At 44.2% G+C, this 27,014-nt stretch overlaps 2 protein-coding genes and 1 pseudogene across 3 annotated transcripts; 1 reads left to right on the top strand and 2 right to left on the bottom strand.

The window, feature by feature from the left end:
• Nucleotides 1-711: 711 nt before the first annotated feature.
• LOC147444826 (uncharacterized) lies at nucleotides 712-22,050 on the top strand. Of its 2 annotated transcripts, none has more exons than XR_015190071.1 (5): nucleotides 712-975; nucleotides 20,741-20,796; nucleotides 20,911-21,060; nucleotides 21,304-21,497; nucleotides 21,597-22,050. XR_015190071.1 is itself a non-coding variant. In XM_086527361.1 (5 exons), the coding sequence occupies exons 1-5, from the start codon at nucleotides 792-794 to the stop codon at nucleotides 21,705-21,707; spliced, it is 648 nt and encodes a 215-aa protein (XP_086383487.1). In that variant the 5' UTR covers nucleotides 716-791; the 3' UTR covers nucleotides 21,708-22,050. The 2 variants fall into 2 exon arrangements, 1 of the variants encoding a protein (XP_086383487.1); XM_086527361.1 differs by having other exon boundaries at nucleotides 716-975; nucleotides 21,351-21,497.
• On the bottom strand, nucleotides 14,221-20,699 carry LOC147444827 (uncharacterized). Its single transcript, XM_086527360.1, has one exon. It carries the CDS (start codon nucleotides 17,367-17,369, stop codon nucleotides 15,918-15,920), a length of 1,452 nt encoding a protein of 483 aa, XP_086383486.1. The 5' UTR covers nucleotides 17,370-20,699; the 3' UTR covers nucleotides 14,221-15,917.
• Nucleotides 22,051-23,829: 1,779 nt separating the features above from the next.
• On the bottom strand, nucleotides 23,830-24,338 carry LOC147444825 (uncharacterized; annotated as a pseudogene).
• Nucleotides 24,339-27,014: the final 2,676 nt, after the last annotated feature.

The following is a 27,014-nucleotide window of genomic DNA, read 5'->3' as shown; positions in this document are numbered from 1 at the left end:
CCCATATCTGCATATGAGGTTTGTTGGAGGGAGACCAAGGGATTGGGCAGAGAAGTGACAGGGGGGAAAAGCTGATGCTGCGTGGATCCTGGTTGTTGAGGGCAAACAAGACCCATAATTGAAGGTGCAGAGAGAGCCGAGGTTAATCCAAAACTTGATGTAGCTACATGGAGCCCATACCTGAATGTAGGATAACTTCAAATCGAGATGGGGCGGGGAGAGGAGAGCTCGCCATTAGACTTGGGATCATTCCATTTATGAGAGTTTCATGAAGGGCCATAACAATGTCCTCTTCCCCGAGTGGGAAACGAAAAGTGACACTCAACATGAGGAGGTCAGGGGCCAGTAATGGAAATGATGGGAGGGGATGAATAGTACGAGGTAGGCGACGAGTGAGTATGTGCCATTTCAACGCTTCTCAAATGTAATTTTTAATAATTGATGCTATTTTTTATACTGAAGGCTGAACCAAGGAAGAACTTTTAGGAGAAAGTCATGCAACCAATAAAAAATAAAGATTGCAAAATTTGTGTGACACCTTTACAAAGAAATAAACGCTTAACGTTCTTAATTTTATTACAGCAATGGGGGACCCGGCTCATGCTTGGGCCTCTGTGCTGCATAAGAGGTCGGACGGCCCATATCACCTTATGATCTGAAGCCGTCGATTGCTTTTGAATGCGGTGACGAGCGCTTTACACGTGGCCTGAGACAGAGTGAAGGGAAGCCACGCGAGACTCCAGGGGAGTGAGAGACGGGAACGAGGGAGAGCGTGCTCTGACAGACACAGGATGGATGGGACTCGAATGGGGAGCCGGTCATCGACGAGGCATGGTCCTGCAGCCGTTTTCAGTGGGCCTGTGCGGCGCTGGAGGAAAGCCTGGGCACCCGTTTCCTCCTCTTCGTCCTCCGCCTCTACGTCTTCCTCCTCTTCTCGAGTCCTCCTCTACAAATGGGTGCCAATAACTCCTCCAGGTACCACCGATCTGCTCGAGTACACCCACTCACACATGCACACATGCGTGCACGCTCTGCGCTAAATGTCTTGTCTTGTAGATCATCATGTCCTGATATCTACCATTTTACGTATGAATATGGGTAGTTTAGTATCAGTACCATGGTCTTGATATCCATCACCTACATGCTAAGCTCGTTGTATATGCAAATTTCGACACTGAAATTTTCTGGGGATCCAACCAATTTGACTCAATTCTCACATACACCATTGTTGGCTTTCTTACGCCTAAACTGAAAAAGACCTGGAAATATCTAGCCCTGTGGAGATTCTGTTGTATATGCTCATCTAAAAACTTATGATGGACTACAAGGATACACGAGTGATGGAGGGCTGGAGCTCTAAAGGGAGGGGGGGGGGGGGGGGGGGGGGGGGGGGGGGTTTAATCTATATGCTGGGGGAATAGAACCAGGATATGCATGTAACTATCTAGCTCCATTTTAGTCCCAAACTGTGGGTGTAGGATGCCATGCAGGAGTGAAGATAGCACTGGTTTCTGGAAATGGCCGTCCACCCTTTTTTGTAATGCCTACTGGTGGTGCGTCCTGCTCTTTCTAATCTTACTCTGATGTAGCCTCGTGGCATGCTATTCTGATGCTCATGATTATTTTTAAGACTGAAAAACATCTGGTTCTTGTCCTCTTCAGGTAGTGGGATGTGATAATAGTCCTCGAAAAAATCTGTTAGCTGTGACTCTCAGCCTCCACTAGAGGCTGTGGATGATTGCAAAACCAGTTGGCCATTCAAGAATTGGTGGTAAGTGGATCATACCACAAGAATAGGTGGTGGTAAGAGGCCTGTCACATAAGTTATACGGCCAGCCGTACAAGCTTTCCACTTCAGCACTTTGAGGGACTCCCCCAACACGGTGTGTGGCGGAAGAGGAACATGAACACACGCGAGAGAGAGAGAGAGAGAGAGAGAGAGAGAGAGAGAGAGAGAGAGAGAGAGAGAGAGAGAGAGAGAGAGAGAGAGAGAGAGAGAGAGAGAGAGAGAGAGACCTATGGTGGCTGCTCCTCCTCACGGCGGGTTCATACCTCGCGAAGCTGCTCGCGAAGCGATCCTCTGCTGCCCTTGTCCGTCTTTTGCTAAATTGGCTTTACCTGACATAAAAATAATTCTAAATGAATTATTGGATTTATAAGTGAGGGTTTTCTCGCTTGGAACACCAGGAAAAATACTTCTAAATGAATTATTGAAATTTTAAGTGAGGGTTTTTCTCACCGGAGACATCCGAGTACAGATATTTCTAGTGCGTCATTCAGTGTAATGACGGGAGCACTGTGAATGGAAATATCTGTAAGGCCACCAAGAACGGGTACTTCTGATGCGTCACATCGGATGGGTGACAGGGAGCATCGGGAAGAAGTATCCGACCATCCGAGAACGGACATCTCTGATGCGTCATAGGATGGGTGACATGGAGCATCGCAAAGGAGATTGTATTGTAAGCTCGGTAGGAAAGGACTAGGTGATGGATATTCTTGATGCATCACAGAGTGGGTGACGGGGGCATCGGAAAGGGAATATTCGATAGTCGAGAGGAAATTCCGAACTGTGTTAGAATTGTGCACAAGGATGAGCAAGCACTTCAATGAAGATGGGTTCAGAAGAAACTTTGAGGAAAATACAGTTGCTTTTTGTGAAAGCAGGTTGCTTTTTGGGAAAGCAGATGCTTTCCTGCGAGGAAGCCTATGTTTGCATTGCATCTGTGCATGTGGTTGCATCTAGGCCCTAGGGACGCCTGGGAAGTATGGTGCAAGCATTGTTTTCAACTTATAAGGTTTTATTGAGTTTTTGGGCAGGTTCATACCATTTTTTAAACAAAGGCTGGCCGCCCACTTAATAAGCGGGCAGCCCTCAATTAAAATAAGCCAAAAGAACTCCAGCACTTTCTTTCTTGGCAGCCCACAATCCTCTTCTCTCCCTTTTTGGCTGAGCATCAGCGATCTCTCTTTCCCTCTCTCTAGCGACCCTCTCCCTCTCCTATTCGTGCCGGCAAGGCTACCCCTATTCCTACCGGTTGCGAGGAGCACTGAAAGCAGATTCTCTCTCTCTCTCTCTCTCTCTCTCTCTCTCTCTCTCTCTCTCTCTCTCTCTCTCTCGCGGAAGACTACAAAGGCCAACGCTATCAAGAAAGATGGGCTGCTGCAGATTTCAGCGGTAAAGATGACGTTGCCGATGAGTCCTATGGCTGCTTAGAGTGTACTAGATGTCGCCAAGACTTAGTGCGCGAATTCCATCGCGAAGAAGTGCCTACAGAGAGTGTTTCTATTGCGACAAGTTGTTGTTTTCAGCCCATAAACGGCGTGGATGGGGCTGTTTTACGAGAAGGAACCCGAGAACACACCTCTTCTGTATGTAGGATTGGAAGATACATTTCTCTATGCAGAGATCTCTTCTGGGGGATTGCTCTTCGAGAACCAAATTGCATTTCAAGCGCCAAAGCTTTGAAGGTAATGTTTTTCATGTTATGATCACTAAGTATTTGTTTGCAGGTGTACTTCCTCTTCGTGGGGGAGTAGGGGTAGAGGAAGGCATAAGCCTCTGCAAGAGAAAAGCGCTCTGGGGAACCAGAGCCAGATCAGCCCAAGGGTTGCGTACTCGAGATTGGGAAGTAGATTCACGAATCTAAGAGTGATAAACTCTTGAGTTGGGATCAGGAACTTGAGATTCCCAAGGAGGACTTTGTGTCCGAGAAAGTAGAGTTGTCCTGCAGGAAGAGGACTCTAGGAGCACAATCGTAAAAGAGTTGCAGGGATGCCATGCCCTGAGTCTGGAAGGCGAGATCCAAAGGCGAGAACCTTGGTTCTCGAGGATTTGGAATAAGGAATGGAAGTTTCTTGGAATAGGGTTTTGCCCTAGGAATAGGAAGCCGAGGCTTCTAGGAACCATCAAGTCTTATTCTAGAACGAATGTGGTAATACGTTCGGTTCAAGTGCTTGTATAGTCTTCTCCTTAGTAATAAAGATACTGCTAAGGGGGGACCAACCCATCTTCTGGTCCCCGGTACTGTCTCGATCTTCTCACTCTCTTTTTCTCTCTATTTCTCTCTATAACCTCTGGCTTCAGCATTAAAAGTAAAATTCTATTTATCCAAGTAAATTTTATACTATTATGCGCTCCCATTTGTGACAATGGTATGAGAGCATGGTGTGTGTGTGTGTGTGTGTGTGTGTGAAGGAGGACGACTCTGAGTAGATACGGGAAGAAGCCATGACAAGCCAAGAGAGAAGTAAGCAGGCGGAACCCTAAGTTCTATAGGAAAAGCTCGCAGAGTTGGGAAAATTTCTCTCTCTGCAAGAACTTGACAAGCCTTGGGATTCTCTGAGAAGGGGACAAGAGGATGATGCTCAAGAACCTAGAGAATCCAAGGAGTGGAATGCTCAAGATCCTTCAGACCCAGAAAATATCCATGAACATCAATCTAGAACCATAGCCAAGAAATCCTGTCATTCTGGGAAGGATATGAAGAAGGTCTCCAAATGCTGGCTGATCTGTTGAATTCTGAAAACACTAGGCTGAACTGGGTCTTGACAGGGAAACTGGCGAGGACCTACAACTGGGTGGGAGCGGTTTCTCGTGAGGCTAAGGGCTGAAAGCTGAAAACGCTGGCAGAACTGGCTGAATCTGCAAACGTTAGGCTGAAAACGTTGATCTTCTTCGTGCGAAAATGCTAGGGCTCCTGTTGAGGTGCTACCTGACTGTTGGGTGCCTGCCTCCTTGTGTCCCTGCTTCTTCTGCCTCTACTGAGTGCCCACTCGATTTCTTTTATAATTCCTTAGCAATTTGCCCTACCTACTTTTCCAACAAAAGTCACTTATTATTAAATAAGTGAAAAATGTGTACTTTGGCAGAAAAGGGTTCTATGCTGTGGAAAATGCTCATGATGGGTATTGAATGTCGTGCTAATGATCATGATGTGTGCAATTAGAGGGTATGCAACTAATCTAAGTGCTTGGATATGCACGGCTTGCGCACAGGCTCACAAAGGTGCCAAAACACTTCCTAGGCTAACCTGAATTCTAGATCTGAGATAGCTTGTCCACATACACATAGGGTTATGTGCACGTGACATCCCCTCCTTTTTAAAGTGAGGTACTGGTACTGAGTTGTATGGCGTCGAGGAAGTGCGCCAACAACTCTTGGAATTCTGCGAAGAACTCTTCGCCGGCCCACTTTGATGCGTGGGTCGTGCGATACTTGAACTTCATGAAGGTCTACAATGCTTGCTTCTTTGGGCCGCGCCGAAAGCGACAGAAAATGATCTGTTGCGGCTTCAATGCTCCAACTTCGGCTATGGTCGTGGGTCCACCTTCTTCAAGAATCTCCGATTCTTGAAACCATTTCCACACAAAACTATAAATATACTCATTCTATGTAGAGTAACTGGAAAAATACTATTCTTTCTAAATGACTTTGCATGCAATGCAAATGAACAAAGTGACGGAGTGCCAAACCGTTCCCGAAATACACGCAAAAGTGGGATCGAATCTTGACCTTTCGACCTAAACCTATCAACTGTGGCAAATCACAACGGAAATGCCGATGCTTGATGGACAATCTTGCTCGTGCTCTTTCTTAGACTGTGTCATGCCAAGGAAGAAACATGTAAAAGCGATTGACAAAACAGACAATCGGGAAACAAAGTGAATTCCTTGAATGCAAACTTTTTTTCGTTTCGAGAGTGATCCGCATACATCCGTGCTCATCCATGAATGAATCATGTGCATCGTACAATACGGCATGCCTGTGAAAATGGAACACATAAAGACAGTGATGAAAATACAAGAAACCGTCATGAATGAGAAACTCGAACAGTGCGTGTTGACTAATCATGCGAACACAAAGTACTTTCTGAATGGGTTCTTTGGACCTCGACTCCAGAGTCAAGATCGGTCCTGTGTGACTGATCGTATCTGCAATGAGGTTACCTGCACTAGAAATTGTAACAAACTTGGACACTCCAAGTCAAGAATCAACCGCGACAGCACCAAATAACCACTTCAAAACAATTCACAGATCACAATAGATTTGCACTGGCCCGGCGGAGCTCCGTGCCTAGAGATATTGGCCCCAAAGACTGGCGCCCCTTTCGGTATTTCTTTTTATATTAATCAGTTCAAAGTACAAGAGAGTGGGTCGGGATTCACTCTCAGACTATGCGTCCAGATGCTCTGAGAAGTGAGGTTCTCACCACTAATTTAAAGGTTACAAGGGATGCCCAAAAGCAGAGCCCCAAAAGCTTTAAATCAAAAGCAATTGCTCTCTCTCTCACACAGAGTCAAAACTTGAAAGCAAAAGCATTCTCTCTCTCTTTCTCATTGCGTAGAGAAAAGAAAAATTTGCGTCGCTCATCATCATTATTATTATTATTTTTAATAATTCAGCCTCCGCGATTTCCGGAAATTAGGGTTTTTGGCAGAAATTAGAGTTTGTAGGAATTTTAGGGTTTTTGATAGAAATTAGGGTTTTTGTTGTCCGCCACGTCATCACTTTGTGACATACCCCCCTCTTGAAAGCATTGTAATCGACCGCGATTACGCTTGCAAAACCGACAAAAGCCATAAACCATCTTAGCAGACACTGACTGTTAGTACCTACATACTAGAAGCTGGACAAGCCCTTCTTTTTTGGCTTACCTAGCACTCTTCAAAAACACAAATTAGGGATCGACACGCCCAAGTGGTCTTGGGTTACATGCGATTACAACAAGCAAAAAAAATTATCTGGTTCTTTGTGCTTCTTTCCTTGAGTGATGATACTGAACACTGCCAAAGAGCTCTGATACTAATAGAATGTGTATCGGAAGTGAATGATGGTGCAAGCTCAGGATGAGTGATCAGAGGGTGCTCAAGGTTTCTTTTATTGAAGGGAAGGGAGAGCCTTCCTTGACTTAATGAGAGATTGTGCAATGGCCAAAACAACAGTGGAAAATTGTGTGTGTGTGTGTGTGTGTGTGTGAGAGAGAGAGAGAGAGAGAGAGAGAAGATACGACACCAGATGTTGGTTCCTCTCTATTGCTAGACAGGTATTTGCCTTAGATTGCACAAAGTTTGGTACAATGGTTCTAAATGATGTGATGCTTGAATACGACGATGATGTTGATGGCGATGATGACGACGACGACGATCTCGAAGCTAATGGCCTGAAATCTGAAAATGCTGCTGATGCTTGAGGCTGAAATCTGAAATCGCTGAGGACGCTGATGGAAATCGGCTAGTGTGGCGAGGCTATGGGCTGATCTGCTGTCATCGGCGACGACGATGGCTGAAAACTGAAAAACGCTAACTGATCTTCTGGCTGAAAACTGATCCGCTGTCTTATCCATGATGGAAAGGCGACCACGACGAGGAAAGTGCTGATCTGCTGTGGTACTGCAGTGGCAAGCCGGGGAAAGCAATAACACTGCTGCTGGCTGAAAACGCCGAGCCAAAAACGCTGATGCTGCTTGAGAAAAACGTCAAGGGCTGGTGGGTGCTGCGGGTATTGCTTGGTGCTTCTGCTCCCTTGGTATCTACTGCCAATTCCTAGCGCCCAAGGGCCACTTATATAGGTGCAACAATCTGGGTCGAGCAGTCTATGGATGCCCCCACGACCTTGGAAGCTGAAAGGTCATTCAATTAATAAATTTTGCCTGTTAAGAGGTTGTTCACGCGTAGTTGGGGAAAAAGGTTCTGTGCAGTGAAAATGCTTATGCTGGGTACTACATGCTGATGCTAATGCTAATGGGTTGTGCAATCGGAGGGTATGCAGCTACTCTAAGTGCATGGATTATGCATGCCCCGCTCATAGGCTCACAAAGGTATCATAACACTTCCTAGGCTAACCTAAACCCTAGAGGTAGGTGCAGCTTGTCCACATGCACATAGGGTTAGATGTGGACGTGACACTTGGGGCCTCACTCTGCAGAGCATCTGGATGGAGAGTCTGAGAGGAGAGGACCCTCAGGAGTTGTACTGTGCAATGAGCAATAATAAAGAAATACCAAATGGGGCGTTAGTCTTTGGGGCCAGTGCTTCTGGGCGTGGAACTCTGCCGTGCCGTGTAAAGCTCAACAATTTTGAATTTTTCGTTCGTGTGCTACTATTGATTTCTCGCTTGGAGTGTCCAAGCTTGTAACAATGGTATCAGAGCTAAGAAAGATTCTTCTCCTACAGAGGATCCGATCTTTTTTGCAGCGCACACAGATTCTCGAGGAGAATCTCGAGAATCTGACACAGCAATCAAGATTTTGTTTGTCAAAGAATCTTCGCGTCCTTGCCCCGAACTTATTAGCCACTCCCACCCTTAGTCCATCGCGCATCGGACGTGCTCTCATCTTCATCGCTTTGTCTTAACACTAGGTTTGTGTTTGAGCCACTTAAAGTGGCTTGGCACCTCATTCTATAAAATTCTCTATGATTGTCTATTTTTAATAAACCATGATCATAGGATACCATTGAGATCCTATGACAGAGAAAAACTCTAGTATACCATTTATTCCAAAGAAGTGTAAAATTAAAAATTTTAATTTTCTAAAAATAGTAAGAAGCCAAAAACTGGCTCTTAAATTTGACAACATACACATTTTTGAGGCCTAAAACAAGCCGGCAGTTATTTTTCTAAAAAAACTATATACATATATTCTCATTGTATACATATCCATGTATTTTTCAAAAACGTTTCAATGTGTTGTGAAGGGTTTTAAGGGGTCTACATGGGATATCAAATTTTTTGAGTGATTTTTGTTTGATTATACCTAAAAGATCACTCTTAAAAAATAATAATTTTACATGAAAATTATTTATTCCTATTTTTTTTTCAACTTCCTATATGCCTTGAGAAACAATCCTTGAAAGGTTTTGATGAGGTTTGTTGTGGTCCATGAGAACAAGAATTTACAAAAAGTTGCTTATAGCCACAAAATTGGCTCATGCTCACACAGCCCTAGTGTTAAGGGGCATAAGCCATAAAGAACCCAAGAGCACACATGGGTTCTTATAATAAGATTTAGTAGACCAAGACATCCGTGAAAAGATCAACGTGGTCTGGATGTGATTGCTAAATTGTTACAATGATCAGGATTCGTATTTGAGACCCTCGACAGAAATGTGATTGATAAGTGACTGATGTCTTTGTAAAAGTGCTGGATTGGTGGAGTCGGGTGCATGAGTACATAGAGTCAGTGTCTATTGAAAGAAAGTTGCTGTCCTCTGGCTATTTTTGCAAACGTAATTGAGAGCGATTACAATTCTTCCAAGAGGGGGGAATGTCACAAAGTGATGACGTGGCATGCCCAACTAGAAGAGAAGTGGCCGAGTGGACAAGAGAGATTGAACTGGCCAACTTAAAGAACTTCTTAGCATCGGCCATGGGGCCTAAAACCCTAAAAACCCAAAGCTTGAGGTCTAAGGTCTGAGGCTGATTTTTGTAAAATGCGCTGGTATGATGACGTGGCTGGACAATACGGAATTTTCGCGTTTTGCGCTGCTGGTGCCACGTGGTAGGATTTCCACAAATTACGTTGGCTGCTTTTGGAGTCTCCAGCGCTAACTTTTGGGAGCAGATGCTTTTGGGGTTTAGTGCTTTTGAAATGATTGCTTTTGGGTACTCTAGATGAGAAGATCACTTGATTCCAAGGAGCATCTCTCCGAATCAACCACCTTACGAAGTAAGAAGAGCTCAACGGGAAGAAATTATGAGCCAAGCCAATCATCTTTTAGAGAAAGGCTTGATCAGCATAGTTTTTCGTTTTATCGTTCCCTGGTGCCAGTTGTGCAAAAGAAAGACAGATCTTGGAGGATATGTAGCGATTACCATACTCTTGATGAGATTACCATCAAGAACAGGTTTCCAACACCCAAGATCGATGATATACTTGATAGATTAGAGGGTGTTTCTTGCTTGAGTCAAATAAGTGGCTATCATCAGAGCGAGATCGCTCTTGGAGATGTATACAAGACCACATTCAGGATGTCCTTATAGGATCTTTGGAGAGCATAGATGGTATGTGGGACCTAGGTACCTTCATCGACGACGACATCATTTTCTCCAAGATTGAAGAAGAACATAGAGAATATCTAACACGACTATTTGTAGCACTGCTCGAATACAAATTGGTGATCAACGTAAAGAAGAGCGAGTTGTTTTTGCTAGAGATACAATTCTGTTGGGTTTCCAAGCCCAAGAGGTGTCTTGCTCGTGGGAACAGTGCTCTTGCATGCAGGCAGGTTCAATTAGAGTTGAGTTTTGCATGGCAAAGAAAATCTATATAGTGTAAGGTTTACAAAGATTCAATACAATCAACATATAGCGCGTAGTTTTTTTTTTTGTTCTCCTACTGTGTCGAGTCTCTCTCTCGTTCTGCACTTCTGTTGCTCTCCATGCCATGGTAGTTCTGTCACAAAGTGATGACGTGGCGGACAGTAGAAACCCTAATTTCTGCCTGAAACCCTAAAATTCTTGCAAACCCTAATTTCTGCCAGAAACCCTAATTTCCGGAAATCGCGGAGGCTGATTTATTTTTTTTTTTTGGAAAATGAAGAGCGACGCGAATTTTGCTTTTTTTGTTATAAAAAAAGAGAAAAAGACTCTCTAAGAGAGAGAGAGAACTGATGCTTTTGATTTTAAAAGCTTTTGGGGCTCTGCTTTTGGGCATCCCTTGTACCTTTAAATACGTGGTGAGGGCTTCACTTTTCAAAGCATCTGGACGCAGAGTCTGAGAGTGAAACCCTAACCGCTCTCTTGTACTTTGATGATTGATTAATACAAAAAGAAATACCGAAGGGGCGCCAGTCTTTGGGGCCAATATCTCTAGGCACGGAACTCCGCGGGCCAGTGCAAATCTATTGCGATCTGTGAATTGTTTTGAAGTGGTTATTTGGTGCTGTCGCGGTTGATTCTTGACTTGGAGTGTCCAAGTCTGTTACAAGTTCCATGGTATCAACGACCATAGCTCCCATCAACTGATATTAGAGCTCCCGGCCTCGGCTTGAATCGACACGGCGCGGGAACCGCTGCTTGCAGAGGGGAACATGAAGGTGTCGACCTGCAGTAAACCGAGCAAACCCGCCAACAACAAGATCGCCATGACGTCATACAGAGCTTTCGACTCGACGTCCTAGCTCGCTACAAGCAAGTCTTGCCATCGCGTAGTGCTCGCTCGTCTGCTACAGTGAGAGCCCGCTTTGCTTTTGTGTTCACGCTTTAATAAGCGGCCAATCTCAATTAACCCCTTAAGCAAGAGGGATTCACACCCTCGACTATTTGCAAGGGCTTAAGATGCTCGGAGTAAAGCGGGTAGAGAGAGTGTTGCATGTAGGCACTGCTCTAACTGTTGTGGGTGAGGCTGCTCAAGATGATTTGGGTACATTGCTAATCTAGAAGCCTCACAAAGGTCCTTTCAATGTCTCCCCAGAGCATTAATGAGCTAATCATCAATCTTGGGAAGTGGTCAAGGTGGTACAAGTTCATGTCACTTGGGTTTGCAGTGTTTGGACTTTACCTCATGACGACACATGCAATCAAATACTTTTTCGATAGGACAGAGAATAACTCGACATACTATATGTTGATCTGGAGAAGATGAAAAACATCCATAAGCCAACAGTTTGCTTTGAGAACAAAAAGGTACATCAACAAATGATGAACATCAAGCTATGCTTTGAGATTGCAGTACAAGTTTTCAAAACTATTTTTACCACCTTTAGGGTCATAGATTTGTCCTCTTTTTGTCTATTGTCAGAACCATCATAAACTTTCCAGTCAAAGCCTCCTTTTACATTATCTGTTGTCAGTTATTGTCATGCTTTTCAGTTGTCATCATGTCAAAATTGTACGGGCTATAGACACTGCCACACATGAGTGGTAAGACCTCCCAAATTATCAGTTTTTGTTCTCAAGTCTATTTTGTTACTGCTTCTCGTGAGGTTACTGGGTACACTTGGTAGCTAATTTTTTGACCTACACCCTATCTGTTCAAGGGGGGGTTTTCCTATCATAGCACTAGGTTATGGATACACCAGAAACCCTTGGTTGTGAGAGAACCTAAAACTCACGGTTGACGAGTATAGCAAAAACTCGAGGTATCATGAGAGGGTGTAAGGTGGAGCGGAAGTGAATGTTGAACTTTGCTCAAGATGAGTGCTCCGAACTGTGCTCAAGGGTTCCTTTTACTTACGGAAGGGAGAGCCTTCCGTTCCTTTAGTGAGAGAGTGCAATGGACACAGTGAATGGAATTGTATGAGAGTGAGAGATAGAGAAGAGAATATGACACCAGAGACTTTGTAAAACCCTCCTCCCAAGGCCCCACTCTCTATGGCGAGAGCGGTCTACTATTGATTGCACAAATCTCTACAATGCTTTGGACTTGCCGACGATGTCGACGACGATGAGGACGATGACGAGACGGGCTGAAATCTGAAAATGCTAAGGGCTGAAATCTGCAAATCTTCTATCTACTGAATTATGACTTTATGTCGGTGACGATGTCGATACGACGGTACGACGACGACGCGCTGAAAACGCAGATGCTGAAATCTGCGTTTTCCGGGCTGAAACTGTAAACCTTGCGGAATCTGACCGTGCGGCGAGGATTTGCTGCAGGAAGGTGAGATCTGCGAGGTTTGGGGGTTGTTCTGCTGTGTCTAAGGGCTGAAAACTGAAAACGCTGGTCCTATGGCTGATTCTGTCGCGATGATCTGCAAAAACGCTAGGGTTGTTTTGCAAACCAAAAACGCTAGGGCTGTTTCCTGTCCTGTTGCAAAAACGCTAGGGAATCTGCAGAGTCTGAGGTTGCCAAGCTGATGCAGAAGCAAAACGCTAGGCTGATCTGAGTCGTTGTCCAAAAACGCTAGCCTATCTGCTGTGGAGCAAAAACGCTAGGCTATTCGGGGGTGTCTTGCTGAGAAGTTGCCTGTTGAGCAAGGTGCTCCTGCTGCCTCTTCTACCAGAAAGTGCTAGCGCTATGTTTTTATTTATGCAAACTTATGGAATTTGCCCTAACTCAGTTTCCAACAAAAGTCACTTAATAAATAAGTGAAAAATGTCAAAAATAGGAAAAATAGGTTTAATGCACTGGAAAATGCTCCTGATGGATTTTGTTGGATTCTGATGGTAATGCTGATGATCATGCTGTGTGCAACCAAAGAATATGCATCTACTCTAAGTGACTGGTCATGCACGGTCTGCGAACAGACTCACAGAAGTGCTAGATCACTTCTTAAGCTAGATTGACTTGACTGAACTGAACCCTCGTCATGTTGTAGCTTGTCCACGGACACATAGGGTTGGATGTGTCACCTGACATCCCCTCCTTTTCAAAGTGGTACTGGTACCAAACTGTATGGCATCGAGGGAGATCGCCAATAGGTCTGGAATCTTGGGAAGGACTCTTCGCCGGCCCACTCTGATGCGTGGGTCATGCGATACTTGAACTTCATAAAGTTCTGCAACGCTTGCTTCGTTGGGCCGCGCCAAAAGCGACATAAAGTCTTCTGTTGCTCCTTCAATGCTTCAACTTCGTCTATAGTCATGCTTCTTCCTTCTTCAAGAATCTCCATTGCTAAAAATTCTTGAAACCACTTCCAACACAAAAACATGAACATACCCATTCCATGTAAGGTGACTGGAAAAATACTATTCCTTCGAAAAAACGGTGCATGCAATGCAGATGAACAAAGTGACGGAGTGCCAAACCGTTCATCAAACATACGCAAACAATGGGGTCGAATCTCGACTTTCTGATCGAACTCAATCAACTATGACAAAACACAATGGAAATACCTATGCTTGATGCTCAATCTTTCTTATGCTCTTTCTACGACTGTGTCGTGCCAAGGAAGAGACATGGAATGTGACTTCCTTAAATGCATACTTTTCAGCTTTTCATGAATAATCCGCATACATTCGTGCTCATTCATGAGTGGAACGTGCTCAACGTACAATATGTCATGCCTAGGAAAAGGGATCACATAAGGACGGTGACTAAAGTACAGGAAAGCATCACGAATGAAACACTTGATCAATGCGTGCTGACGAATCATTCGAACACATAGTACTTCCTGTAAGGGTTCTTTGGACCCAGGCTCGAGAGCCAAGATCGGTTCTTCCTGAGGGATCAAAACTTCCTGAGGGGGTTCTTTGGACCTCGACTCGAGAGCCAAGATTGATTCTTCGTGATTGATTGAATCTGCAATGAGGTTAGCTTCACTAAAGAAAGTATCAACTAACACATCATCCTTGTGAACAATCACATGATCTTCATGCAATCATCATGCTCGTGAGAGATCACATCTTGATCATCATGCAAATCATCATGCTTGTGAGAAATCACATCGTGATCATCATGCAAATCATCATGCAAATCCTGTGTGTCATGCTTTGGAGAAGAAGAGACTGAGAGAGTCTCCTTCTCTTGATCCTTTGCAATCTGTGCTTGCACACTAGAGAAGAGTCGGAACAACTCTTGCATTTGTTGGGCTCTCTGTTCGGCTGCCAAGCGCGCTTGCTCGCGCTCGCGATCCAATTCGGCTCTTCTTTCTTTGTATTCACGATCCAATTCGGCCATTCTTTCTGCTTTTCTTGCTTCGCGTTCTAACTTCATGTCCATCATCATCTTTTCGAAAGCTGCCATAGGATCTGGTGCAATCTTGGCCTTTGATAGGGAAGGGTTGGAAAAACCTTCTGGTGGGGAAAACTCTTCTTCGCCACTTCCATGCTCACCATCTCCAAGCGAAGTATCCATTCCGCTTCGAGTGATGATTATCCATTGAAGTCTTGGGTTCTTAAGTTCACGAGGAACTTGGTTCTTGTGGGTCTTGGGTTCTTGGGTTCTTGGGGGTCTTGAGTTCTTGAGGTTCTTCTTTCGCTTGCAATCTGTGTTAGAGAAGGATCTTCTCTTCACCCGAGTTCTACTCTTTTCCGTGGGCGCACCCCTTGGCGGCCTTGCGCTCACACCAAGGTTGCTCTTTCCCACCTCACGTCGATTGGCCGACCGCTAAGTGCACGGTCCGCTCTCAATGAATGAAAAGAGGCACAAGGGGAGGCTGGACAAGCCCTTCTTTCTTGGGATTTGTGTCACTCTTCAAAAACACGATTAGGAATTGACATGCCCAAGAAGTCTTGGGTTACGTGCGACCGCAACAAGCAAAAAAAATTATGTGTTTCTTATGGTTCTTTCCTTGAGTGATACAGAACACTGCCAAAGCTCTGATACCAATGTAAGGTGGAGCGGAAGTGAGTGCTCCGAACTGTGCTCAAGATGAGTGCTCCGAACTGTGCTCAAGGGTTCCTTTTACTTACGGAAGGGAGAGCCTTCCGTTCCTTTAGTGAGAGAGTGCAATGGACACAAACAAAGTGAATGGACACCGTCATAGTTTTTCCATACGTCAATCACACGTCGGACGCACACGGGTACGGAAGTACAGAATAAGTACGGATCAGACCACCCAAAATTCCACACGTCAGTCTTAGGATGCTACATAGTTATTGTAGAAATACTTACTGCACCACCATGTTTAAAACTTTATAAGTTTATAGACAGACAAAAGTTAAAACTTAAAACCATAGAAACTTTAGAAATTAAAAGTGGACCGAGGACTCTGGAGAGTCGAGACTGGAGAGAATCAAGATGGTGCCTCAGACCTCTAAGTAATGATTGATAAAGTAACCTCCAAACAGAAAGGAGTCAAGAGTCAGGACAATAGAAGCAAGCCAAAAACATTCAGGAATCAGGAGTGTAGTCTCTTGAAGGCTGAATCCAAAACATAAGTAGGGAGGCGAGACTAGAGGCTAGAATCTAAATTGTAGACTCTAGAGTCAACAGTGAATAGAACACCATACGGGTAACGGCATGCCACATAAGTAAATGTCAAAAACCATGGTCCAGACTCCATAAGCAGGCGGCCAGGCACAGTGAGCTCTAACTCTCACCATAGCTCACATCCTCATTGTCATAAGCAGCATCATCCTCCTCCTCCTCGTCATTGTCCTCGTCCTCGTCCTCATCCTCATCACCACCAACTGAGCATGATGCTCCAATATGACTGGTCCCAGCAATGGGAATAGGCTCTATCGCATCTATAATACTCTCTGCAATGGCCTCCTGAATCTCTTGCAAGGCAAGCAAGCGGTCCTCATCTTTTTCCTTATTGAGCATTTCCAATGTGACCTCCATTCTCTCATAGCCGCGCTCTTTGATTTTGGATATGAGCCTCAAGTTCGTGTGTATGTACACAAGCTTCTCTGTATGAGATGGGAGTAGCCTATTTCTTCTCTTGGTATGAATGAGAGAGAAGGTGCTCCAATTTCTCTCACATGGAGAGGCACATGTCCCTTGCGAAAGCACTCTCAAAGCAAGAGCTTGCAAAGCAGGTGTGCAAGCCCCAAAAGTTTCCCACCATTTCACTCCCTCTTGCATCCTCAATGCATCTTTTGCAATTGGATGAGCAAATGACTTGCTTTCAGCTTTATAAATGTCAAACTCATCAATTAGGGTGCCTCGCAAGGTCAAATCACCCTTGGTGGACCTGTCCAAGAATGTCATCCATCCTTCATGCACCTCGCCATCACTTTCTTGCCCTCTTCCTCGCCATATGGGATGCAACATGTATCCAACAGCATGTAACGGTGTGTGTAACATATTCCATCTTTCAATGCATAGATCCCTAATCTCTCTCATCCTTGCAACATCAATGCCTTGCATGTTTTCAATTTGCTCTACCATGCGATCCGTAAACTCGTACATAAGCCCCATGGTGGCTCCTTCCCTATCAGCCAAACGGAGAATTTTCAAAATCGGAGTACACATTTTCAAAATCAGCCTTGCCTCTTGCCAAAAGGATGCATTAAACACAATGTTCGAGACCTCAGTAGCCTTTTGAGTCTTGGATCTCTCCATCTTAACAAATTTGTCATCAATCATAAGCTTGCGCATACCTTGCATGCATCTCTCATCCACAAGATTGGCCAACATAATAAAGTAGTACGCAAATCGAGTGGCTGACGGCTTGACCAAGTCCTTCTTGCTAAGTTGCCGAAACAATGCCAACACAGTAGATTTTCTTGTCACAAATGTGACAATCTTTGTTGCATCCTCAAGCACTTTTCCAACCCAACCAATTTGTCCAATGTCCTCAAACAAAAGGAACAAGCAATGGCAAGCACATCTGGTAAAAAAAATGTGTTTCCTCTCCCTTTCAATCATCTCCTCAGCACCAACACAATTGGTTGCATTGTCCATGCATACCTGCACAACATTTGCTGGGCCAATCTCTCTGATAACCTGTTTGAGATGCTTAAAATAAATTCCGATGTCTTTGTTTCCCCAGATGTGTCTACAGCTTTCAAAAACACTGACCCATAAATAGAGCATGCAAGAAAGTTAATGATAGGCCTGCGCCTAGTGTCAGACCATCCATCACACACAATAGAGCATCCATATCTTTTCCATTTCTCGCGTACACCCATGATCTCAGTCTTTACGCATTTAACCTCCTCATTCAATTCTGTGGTGCGCAAAGCATGATAAGAGGGGGGAACATACGAAGGACCTGCTTGCCCAATAGCTTTCACCATTTGCAAAAAGTAAGGGCTCCTTACTTTCCATGTAGGAACATCCTCAACATAAAAAAACCTGTGCAAGGCTTGGTCTGCTTGCTTTCGTGTTTGCAAGCCAAATGCACTCGCCAAACCCCCTTGAGAAACCTTCCTCTTTTTGCTTGAGGACCCCACATTGGACTTGGAAGAGCCACTTACATTAGTTGTTCCCTCAGCATGCGTACTCATTGAAGCACCTCCTTGAGCTTGAGAGGCATCTCCTTCCAAATCATTGACCAGTGCATCTACAAAAGCAGCTCTGTCTTCTCCCTCTGGCCTTGCATCTGCATGCAATCTTGTGACAATCTCTACAACATCTGCTGGGGCCTTATCACATGGGCCTCCCACACCATGGCCAGCAATGCCCAAAATATGTGCACGGATACGCAAAGGACCACCGTCCCATGAATGCCCACAAAAATTACATTTACAAGTCCATTTTCTTTGGAAGACTCTTCACTTGCTGCACATACTGCCACTCGGGACGCTTGGTTCGGCCTATCTGCAAACTTGCAAAGAATTCGGCTTGGAAGTTGGAACTTGGAAGATGGTGCAACGAGCTTGAGCCTTGGAGTACTGAGCTGGCTGTTGCGCTGAGAGGTTGGAGGCAAGAGAGAGTGCGACCCGAGGGCGGAGACTCGAGAGGATGGGCGGGCTGATGTCCAAGTCTCAGTGCTCACAAGTTCATACACGCTCTGTGACAGTGTGAGAGTCTCTGCAATCTCTGTATATTCTATGCAGAGACATTCGCTTGCAGACTATACGAGCGCGCGGCCAAAAAAATGCAGCTGAAACTTTTTTGCCCCAAATTTTTTGCCACGCTTGTTGCAGGTGCGAAATCCCCATCCGTACTTCATCCGTACCCGTACCCATACCTGTACGGCAGGCCTTTCGTACGCGAACAAAAAAAACTATGGACACAGTGAATGGAAGTGCATGAGACTGAGAGATAGAGAAGAGAATACGACACCAGAGACGTTGTAAAACCCTCCTCCGAAGGACCTACTCTCTATGGCGAGAGCGGTCTACTATTGATTGCACAAATCTCTACAATGCTTTGGACTTGCCGACGATGTCGACGACAATGAGGACGACGACGAGACGGGCTGAAATCTGAAAATGCTAAGGGCTGAAATCTGCAAATCTTCTATCTGCTGAATTATGACTTTATGTCAGTGATGATGTCAATGACAACGACGCGCTGAAGAATCTGCGTTTTCCGGGCTGAAATTGTAAACTTTGCGGAATCTGACCGTGCGGCGAGGATCTGCTGCGGGAAGGTGAGATATGCGAGGTTTGGGGGTTGTTCTGCTGTGTCTAAGGGCTGAAAACTGAAAACGCTGGTCCTATGGCTGATTCTATCGCGATGATCTGCAAAAACGCTAGGGCTGTTTCCTATCGTGCTGGCAAAAACGTTAGGGAATCTGCAGAGTCTGAGGTCGCCAAGCTGATGCAGAAGCAAAACGCTAGGCTGATCTGAGTCCTTGTCCAAAAACGCTAGCCTGTCCGTTGTGGAGCAAAAACACTAGGCTGTTCGGGGGTGTCCTGCTGAGAAGTTGCCTGTTGAGCAAGGTGCTCCTGCTACCTCTTCTGCCAGAAAGTGCTAGCGCTAGGTTTTTATTTATGCAAACTTATGGAATTTGCCCTACTCAGTTTCCAACAAAAGTCACTTAATAAATAAGTGAAAAATGTCAAAAATAGGGAAAATAGGTTTAATACACTGGAAAATGCTCCTGATGGATTTTGTTGGATTCTGATGGTAATGCTGATGATCATGTTGTGTGCAACCAGAGGATATGTATCTACTCTAAGTGACTAGTCATGCACGGTCTACGAACAGACTCACAAAAGTGCCAGATCACTTCCTAAGCTAGACTGACTCGACTGAACTGAACCCTGGTCATGCTGTAGCTTGTCCATGAACACATAGGGTTGGATGTGTCACATGACAGAGGGTCTGTCTAATTCGGGCTTGAGGGGGGGATTGTTGGGTTTCCAAGCCCAAGAGGTGTCTAGCTCGTGGGAACACTGCTTATCGCATGCAGGCAGGTTCAGTTAGAGTTGAGTTTTGCATGGAAAGAAAATCTATAGAGTGTAAGGTTTACAAAGAATCAATACAATCAACATATAGCGTATAGTTTTTTTTTGTTCTCCTGCTGTGTCGAGTCTCTCTCTCGTTCCGCACTTCTGCTACTCTCCTCCATGCCATGGTAGTTCCACGGTACCACCCACCATAGCTCCCATCAAATTCTTGGGACTCATTGTTTTGTCCAGAGACCAGCATGGGTCTAGTGAAAGTTGAGGCTATTCGCAATTGGCCTAAATTGTGGAATGTGCACGAGGTGCAGAGCTTCTTGGGCTTGTGCTCTTACTAGAGGAGTGCATCAGACAGTTCGCGGATATTGCTTCGCCTTCGCAAGTTTGCTTACTTTGCCTCAAAAAGGGGTGTACTATTCAAGCAGAAGTTGATTACTGGGCCAATCCTGACTCTTCCAAACTTGCTGAGGTTTATTATGATGCTTGCGGAAGCGGTCTTAATGCAAGCTGACTTTTCACTGTGACTTGCCAAATGAATGCAATGGTCTGTTGCATCTAGAACCTCAACGCAAAAACCCTAACGTTTAAACCCATCACATACTGCCCTTTAAAATCAATTCAATCTTTCTTGATCGCAGGATATAGCAAAAGAAGGAGAAAGAAATAAAAGGATCTCCGAGATCTTAACATTTACACAACATTTCCCCAAATCAAATCCCGTGAGTGATCATTTAGTCATGCATTCATGTTGCAGTAATGGAAGCGTGTATAAAAGGGATAAGCTAGACACCTCGAATGCGCCTGAGGATCTGGCCATGTGACTAGTATCATAATCAATGTTTGTAAAAGGACATTGGATCATACTTGGATGCCGATTGCAGTGTCACATACCCAAAATCAACATAATTATAATTATCATCTTTTCATAAATTCACACAACTTTCATAAAATAAAACAAAAATCATGGTTCATGTTTGCAATCCAAAAATTATAGGATTCATTCCTAAGTCGCCATCCCTCCTCGATCTGCGGGTATACTCACTCAAGCTCAACAATAACTCCTTGTTTTTATTTTTTGCAAAAAACTAATAGAGTGTTTGCATCCTGTAGGTGGCAAGGACGAAGCTCCTGAAGAGCCGACACCCCCAATTGTACGGTACATGCCTGTACGTATCTGGTTTTCCTTTTCCTTTTGTATCTTGTTTATGTAGTGGCTAATCTGCTGTTTTAGTAAAATGTTGGTCATCTTGCTTAAAAATTGTCTTGCTTGAATTCTCCAGGTCTCCATTGTCTTAGCTCAAAGAAAAGATGCATCCAAACGGGAACTGGAGGAGGTTGAAACAGCTGTGCAGAAAGTTGAAGATGCTAGTGAAGAACCTGAAATTCATGCTGAAGCCACGGATCTTAATATGGTCTCTACTGAAACCAAGGTTTGAACCCTAAATGTTTGTCATCTTTTCACTTGATGTTGACTTTAAAAATCTGGACTGGTTGGTTGCATGCTTACCTTGTGCATGAAGTTGGCATTTTCGCAACTAGAAAGCCTCATTAGTCATATTTCATCTGTTTCTTTTGAAGAGTATTGCAATATATATGCTTGAATATATGAGCCATTATTGGTTTTATTTACCAAAAAAGGTAGATACATTTTGCTGTTTGGTATGTGCATGTAGCCCACACTCTTGGTGTCATGCATTATGCTAAGGAGCTTGGATTTTAGGATGAGTTGCAAACATCGGAGCCAACAGCCGTCGAAGGGCAGGGGCAACCAGCTGACATGGAAGATGGAACAGCTTCAGAAGACTTGGTAGATAATGGCAACAGTCCTACTACAAAAGAAGATGTGGTCATGACTGATAAAGATCAGGTGAGTGCCTCAGCTATCATTCAACAAGAAACAGTTTCTCACAGGCATCGCTTTTCCTTGCTTTTGCATGCATTCAGAAATCAATTATGAAAAATGCAGGAGGAAGAAACAGAAGAAGTGGAGCCTGCGGAGCAAGGTCCATCAGGGCTCGATTTAGAAAGTGCTCAAGCGCCATCCAAATCAAGCGCTGGTAGTGAACCCGAGCAATAAGCCTAGTGCTTTTTGTACTCCCTAGTTTACACAGAGTGCTTCCCTTGAAGGGTCTAAGCGACACGATGACTGGCCCCCAAGGCGGGTCATGACAAAACAGGTCAAAACATACCGAGTATCAACACAAGGGGTCCAACATTGACCCCGTGGTCTGCTCTTATGTAACATTCATTGCAGATCTTCATGGACAGTAATGTACTGTAGAGCCCTCTTGTTTGCTCCACTAGAATATTCTTTGACCATGCATATAGAGACCTATTTTCATGGATTGTAAAAAATTCATTTATGGATTCTTTCTTTGTATGGTGATTCCCAAAGGAATCTAGTTGCAGAGTTAAAGGGAGCTCATCTCGTTAATTAAAACGCGCTGGCAAATATGTATGCATTAATATTGAGTAGTTACAATGAGATCAGTGGATTCCACTAAAAATGTAATAAATCACACGAGGCTTCTAAGCACCTTATTATAGCATCAATAATGCATATCATTGTGTCAAGTTTTGAGTGAGGTGCATCAGTGCGAAACGTTTCATTCAACCCTTAGAAACAGTGAGTTTCACCATGAAACATTCAGTTGAATGCTATAGCACGGTGAAACGTGGGACGGAAACATCCACATAGGGATTATGGAAGACCCTCAAACCAAAGCTTGTTTCACTTGCCCAGCAACATGTTTCAAGGTTGGAAACTTTCACCTGTTCTGACTCACTAAAACAGCATTGAATGGTGATCATGGTGCCACTGAGGAGGAAATTGATTAGATGAATAATTTTACATGGGGCAATGGCCTGAGATGAGCAGTAATTGCATGGTCAATCTCACTTGCTTACATATAGTGCCATCTCAAGCTATGTCATATATCTATTATTATGTAGTTGCACGGGATCGGCTAAAAACATGCAGAATCCTAGTGTGCATCCCATCCAGAAATGACTGGTCCACCGACGAGGGGATGTTAGTAGCTTTTCAAGTTCCAAGGGTTTCTCCTCAACACTAGTGTTGGTAATTGACAGTTCTTCCAACCAATGCAGCTTTCTTGAATGATTCAAGACGCATAATGTTGTTCTGCTTGTTAGGGACCAGCGATTGTCATGTTATGGCTACTGTAATTATTTGGCAACACAATCTGCCCACTTCCTTATATGAATGCTTTAGCAAATTGCACATTACAGGCGGCATCTTTACTTGTGCTCATGGACTTAATGAACGGGAGGCCTGTAATTGGACACTAAAGTTTGAGACACTTAAATGTCTTGCAAACGCATCACCTTGCTTGATTTTTTAGAAATGCTACATAAGTGGAACACTAGCCTTGGTTGTCCGTCGAGACACGAAAAAGCTTCCCATAAATTTTTTAAAGCAAAAAAACCGCCCAATTAAATTGTTAATAATGTATTTTAGTTGTTTTTTTTTCATGGCTTTGGCTATGGAGCCTTGGCAGGGAGAAGGTTGGCAAAAGCCAAGCCATTGGATGGGCAAGGCAATCGTAGGGCGGAAATCGAATCACAAATTAAAGCTAAAGGGTAAGGACTGCAGATTCAGCTTCATGCATGGCGACCATCTCGTCCTCTGTCCTTATGGAGGCACCTCCGTTCTAAGCTGCCTTCTCTACAATTTTGCACATCTTTAGAGGGCCACGAGCTTCTCTATCCAGCCACGGAATTTGGGCTTGCATGGTTGTGAGTTATCTCGTACATGCAAAACACGCTTTATTTGTTGATATTCCGTTTGCCCCATCTTCTCGGCATAGTTAGGATACCAGACAACACCGCAAGCATCGCTTTTCCAATAACGATTTTTGTCTGGCATAAATTGCAAGGTCATACCAATAGACACTCCCAAAAACCGCAAGAATGAATGTCTATCCAATGCATTCCATTTTCGAGTCGACTCACGTTTTTCCATTGCATATCTATTCGTCTCAGCCACAATAGTGTCTACCAAATCAAGAGGAAATAGAGCCAAAAAAAGATGAATCTCTATAAACTCTCTTGGAACTTGTCCCAAGTCTGGACCAACGATATCTACAAACGGTGGCAATTTCTTGAAAGTTCCTTCAAGCTCCACCTGTTTATCACCATTGTTGCAAGTTGAAAAGCTTACATTTGACCAATCAACCTCATCATAAGAATCCTGCAAGACATGGCCTTCCGCCTCCAAAAGCTCATCTTCACACTCTTGTTTCTCACCCACGAATGCATGTTCATCTCTGGAATCATCACCATCTTGCATAACATCCACAGATCGACCTTTTTTTACAACATGTTTTTGTGAAGTGCCTCGCTTCTTGAGGATCTTCTTCCCCTTCTTGTGAGCATGACTACTCTTCAGCATGAGCATTAGCATTTTTCCTCCCTGCATTTACCTCCACAACTTCTGCATCAGAATGTCTTACAAGACTCTCATCACCGGAAAACCAAGCACCTACTTTGGCATGAGAGCTAGTACCAAATGTAGAGGCATCCACATGACTACCAAAACAATCCTTTGCATGTATTGCCTTGATCAACCTCTATCCACATTCTTCTTAGGAGGTCGACCTCTCGTAGAAACTACAGAGGCCACACTAGGCACTCCAACAAGAGGCATGCTTGCAATAGAAGCAATTGGAGACACACCCAAAACATCCATAGCCAAAGATTTCTCATGTATATTCACAACAGTGGAGTTCAATGCGTCATCCATAGCATCCATCACATGCATCATAGAAGCATCCTCGAAAGGCATTTCAACCGCATCAAACACAAGTGGCATGTCCACATTCGGCGATACATTGACCTTGCATTAAGCGCATCCCTCTTTTGTGATGCCAAAACTTGTGCCAAAGCGAACTCATCATTCACATATGCAATGCATTGGTGAGGCATATCCACACTTGCATCTGCAATCGGAACAAGATGCATTCTCGAGGAACTTGTTACCATATACATGTGGTAGTGATGTGTGTGAACACACTAGGACTGTCGGGGCAATTTTTCCCTCTTTAGGAGGTCTTTTCCCCCGTGCATTGTATATACGCCCATCACTCTAGGGCTATCTATCTTTCCATTGCACACTAAGTAATATACTCTCAGTTATGTGCCTTGAGCTTACTTCGTCTTCTCCAAGCTGTGTGCGTTTATCTGCTACCCTAATTCCAACAGAGCAGGTTGCATCCTCCCGGGCTTCGTCGCCAGCAGCTCCAGCACACGCCTGCTCACTTTCTCCGATTTCTATGAGCTTTGGTGAGCGTTCGCATTTCGACCTTCGTTTTCACTACAGCCAAGTCTGCACATGCAATTTTGTCATTTTGTGCAAAATTTTTCTCAGCGCCAATTATTGCATAAGGGTGAAAGCATGTTAACCTGTCATGCTTTTTCATGTCCCGGACAATGCTAACTAGCACAATTTTGACATATGCTAACTAGTACAATAACTTGAGCTACATCTCCAAGATCTATGACATATGATATATCAATAGAAAGCACTTGAAACAAGGAATCCAAATGTACAACCTCTGACAAATTTTGATATTATTTGTAAAAAATTTACCGGACGCCCAACTTTTTGAAGATGTGCTAACTTGAAACTGCTAACTAGCACAAAAAGCGCGACAAGTTAACATGCTTTCACCCATAACAGGACCCATACAGTGTTCTACGGTTTGTGCTATATAGCACGTCCTGGTCTCACTCAGTTTCACATCAAATGTAGGCATTTTCGATGGTTGACAACAAGGCAGATGTGTTCAAGATGTTTGTTGCTAAGGAAAGATTGGATGGGGACAATTACCCTATGTGGGCTTACATGATGCAACATGTTCTTATGTCAAAGGGTGTCTGGAATATTGTGTAGGGCTTTGATGTACGTCCTGGTTTTGAGGATGTAGGCGATGTTGAGGATGTTGCAGGTCTTGCTGCAAGGATTCCTGCTATCAGAGTTGTTTTGCCGTAGCTCGTTGGGATGTAAAGGATGCGTAGGCTCATGTGTTGATTGCATTGTCTGTGAAGCGCACCATTACTCCTCACATTCGTTCAGCGAAATCTGCAAAGCAGGCTTGGGATATTCTGTTACCATATACATGTGGTAGTGATGTGTGTGAACACACTAGGATCGCCAGGGTATTTTTTCCCTCTTTAGGAGGTTTTTTTCCCCCGAGCATTGTATATACGTCCATCACTCTAGGGCTGTCTATCTTTCCATTGCACACTAAGTAACACACTCTCTATTTTGTGCCTTGAGCTTCCTTCGTCTTCTACAAGCTGTGCGTTTCTCTGCAACCCTAATTCCAACAATTGGTATCATAGCAGGTTACGTCCTCCCGGGCTTAGTGGCCAGCTACTCCAGCACACGCATGCTCACTTTCTCCGATTACAGTGAGGTTTGGCGAGCGTTCGCAAGTCGACAAATATTTTGGGAAGCTCGTAGAGCTTATTCTGCTCAGATTTTTTATTCAGGCTCATTTCGGCCTCCGTTTCCAGTATAGACAGGTCTGCACAGGCAATTTCGTCATTTACTACAGAATTTCTGTCAGTGCCGTTTTCTGCATAACAGGTGCCTTACAGTCTTCTGCAGTTTGTGTTATATATCACGTGTTGTTCCCGCTCCGTTTCTCCTATTTTCGGGTTGTTTTTCCATCAGGTGCGTCTCATTTACCATGACTGACAACAACACAGATGTCTTCAAGATATTTGCTGTTGAGGACAGGTTGGATGGGGACAATTATCCTATGTTGGCTTATATGATGCAACACGTTCTTGTGTCAAAGGGCGTCTGGAATATTGTGCAGGGCATTGATGTACGTCCTCGTTCTAAGGATGCAGGCGATGTTGAGGATGTTGCAGGTCTTGCTGCAAGGATTGTTGCTATTAGAGTTGTTTTGCCTACGACAGAACAAGCTCGTTGGGATATAAAGGATGCGCAGGCTCATGCATTGATTGCGTTGTCTGTGAAGCACACCATTGTTCCTCACATCCGTTCAGCAAAATATGCAAAACAGGCTTGGGATATTCTAACAGGTCTTTATGCAAGCCGCAATGAGGCTAAAATTGCTTTGCTGCGTAAAGAGCTGGAGTCGAAGATTATGCATGAGGAAGATGATATGGACACTTTCCTTACTAGTGTCAAGGATATCAATGAGCTCTGTAGGTGAGATCATTTTAGACAGTTCCCTTGTGCAGACTGTTCTTGATGCCTTACCAGATTCTTACCAGACTTTTGCTAGTACTTGGAGACTTATGACCCAAGGAAATCCAGAAGTTGTCAAGTTTGATGCATTGTGCACATTGCTGTTGCAAGAGTCACTTTCCAGAAAAAATAGGACTAGAC

The sequence above is a fragment of the Adiantum capillus-veneris genome, chromosome 13, assembly GCF_014529385.1.
Source record: "Adiantum capillus-veneris isolate H3 chromosome 13, ASM1452938v2, whole genome shotgun sequence".
NCBI classification, from domain to species: Eukaryota; Viridiplantae; Streptophyta; class Polypodiopsida; order Polypodiales; family Pteridaceae; genus Adiantum; species Adiantum capillus-veneris.
The sequence above is the reverse complement of the archived record's forward strand: the minus strand, read 5'-3'. Positions and strand labels throughout refer to the sequence as shown.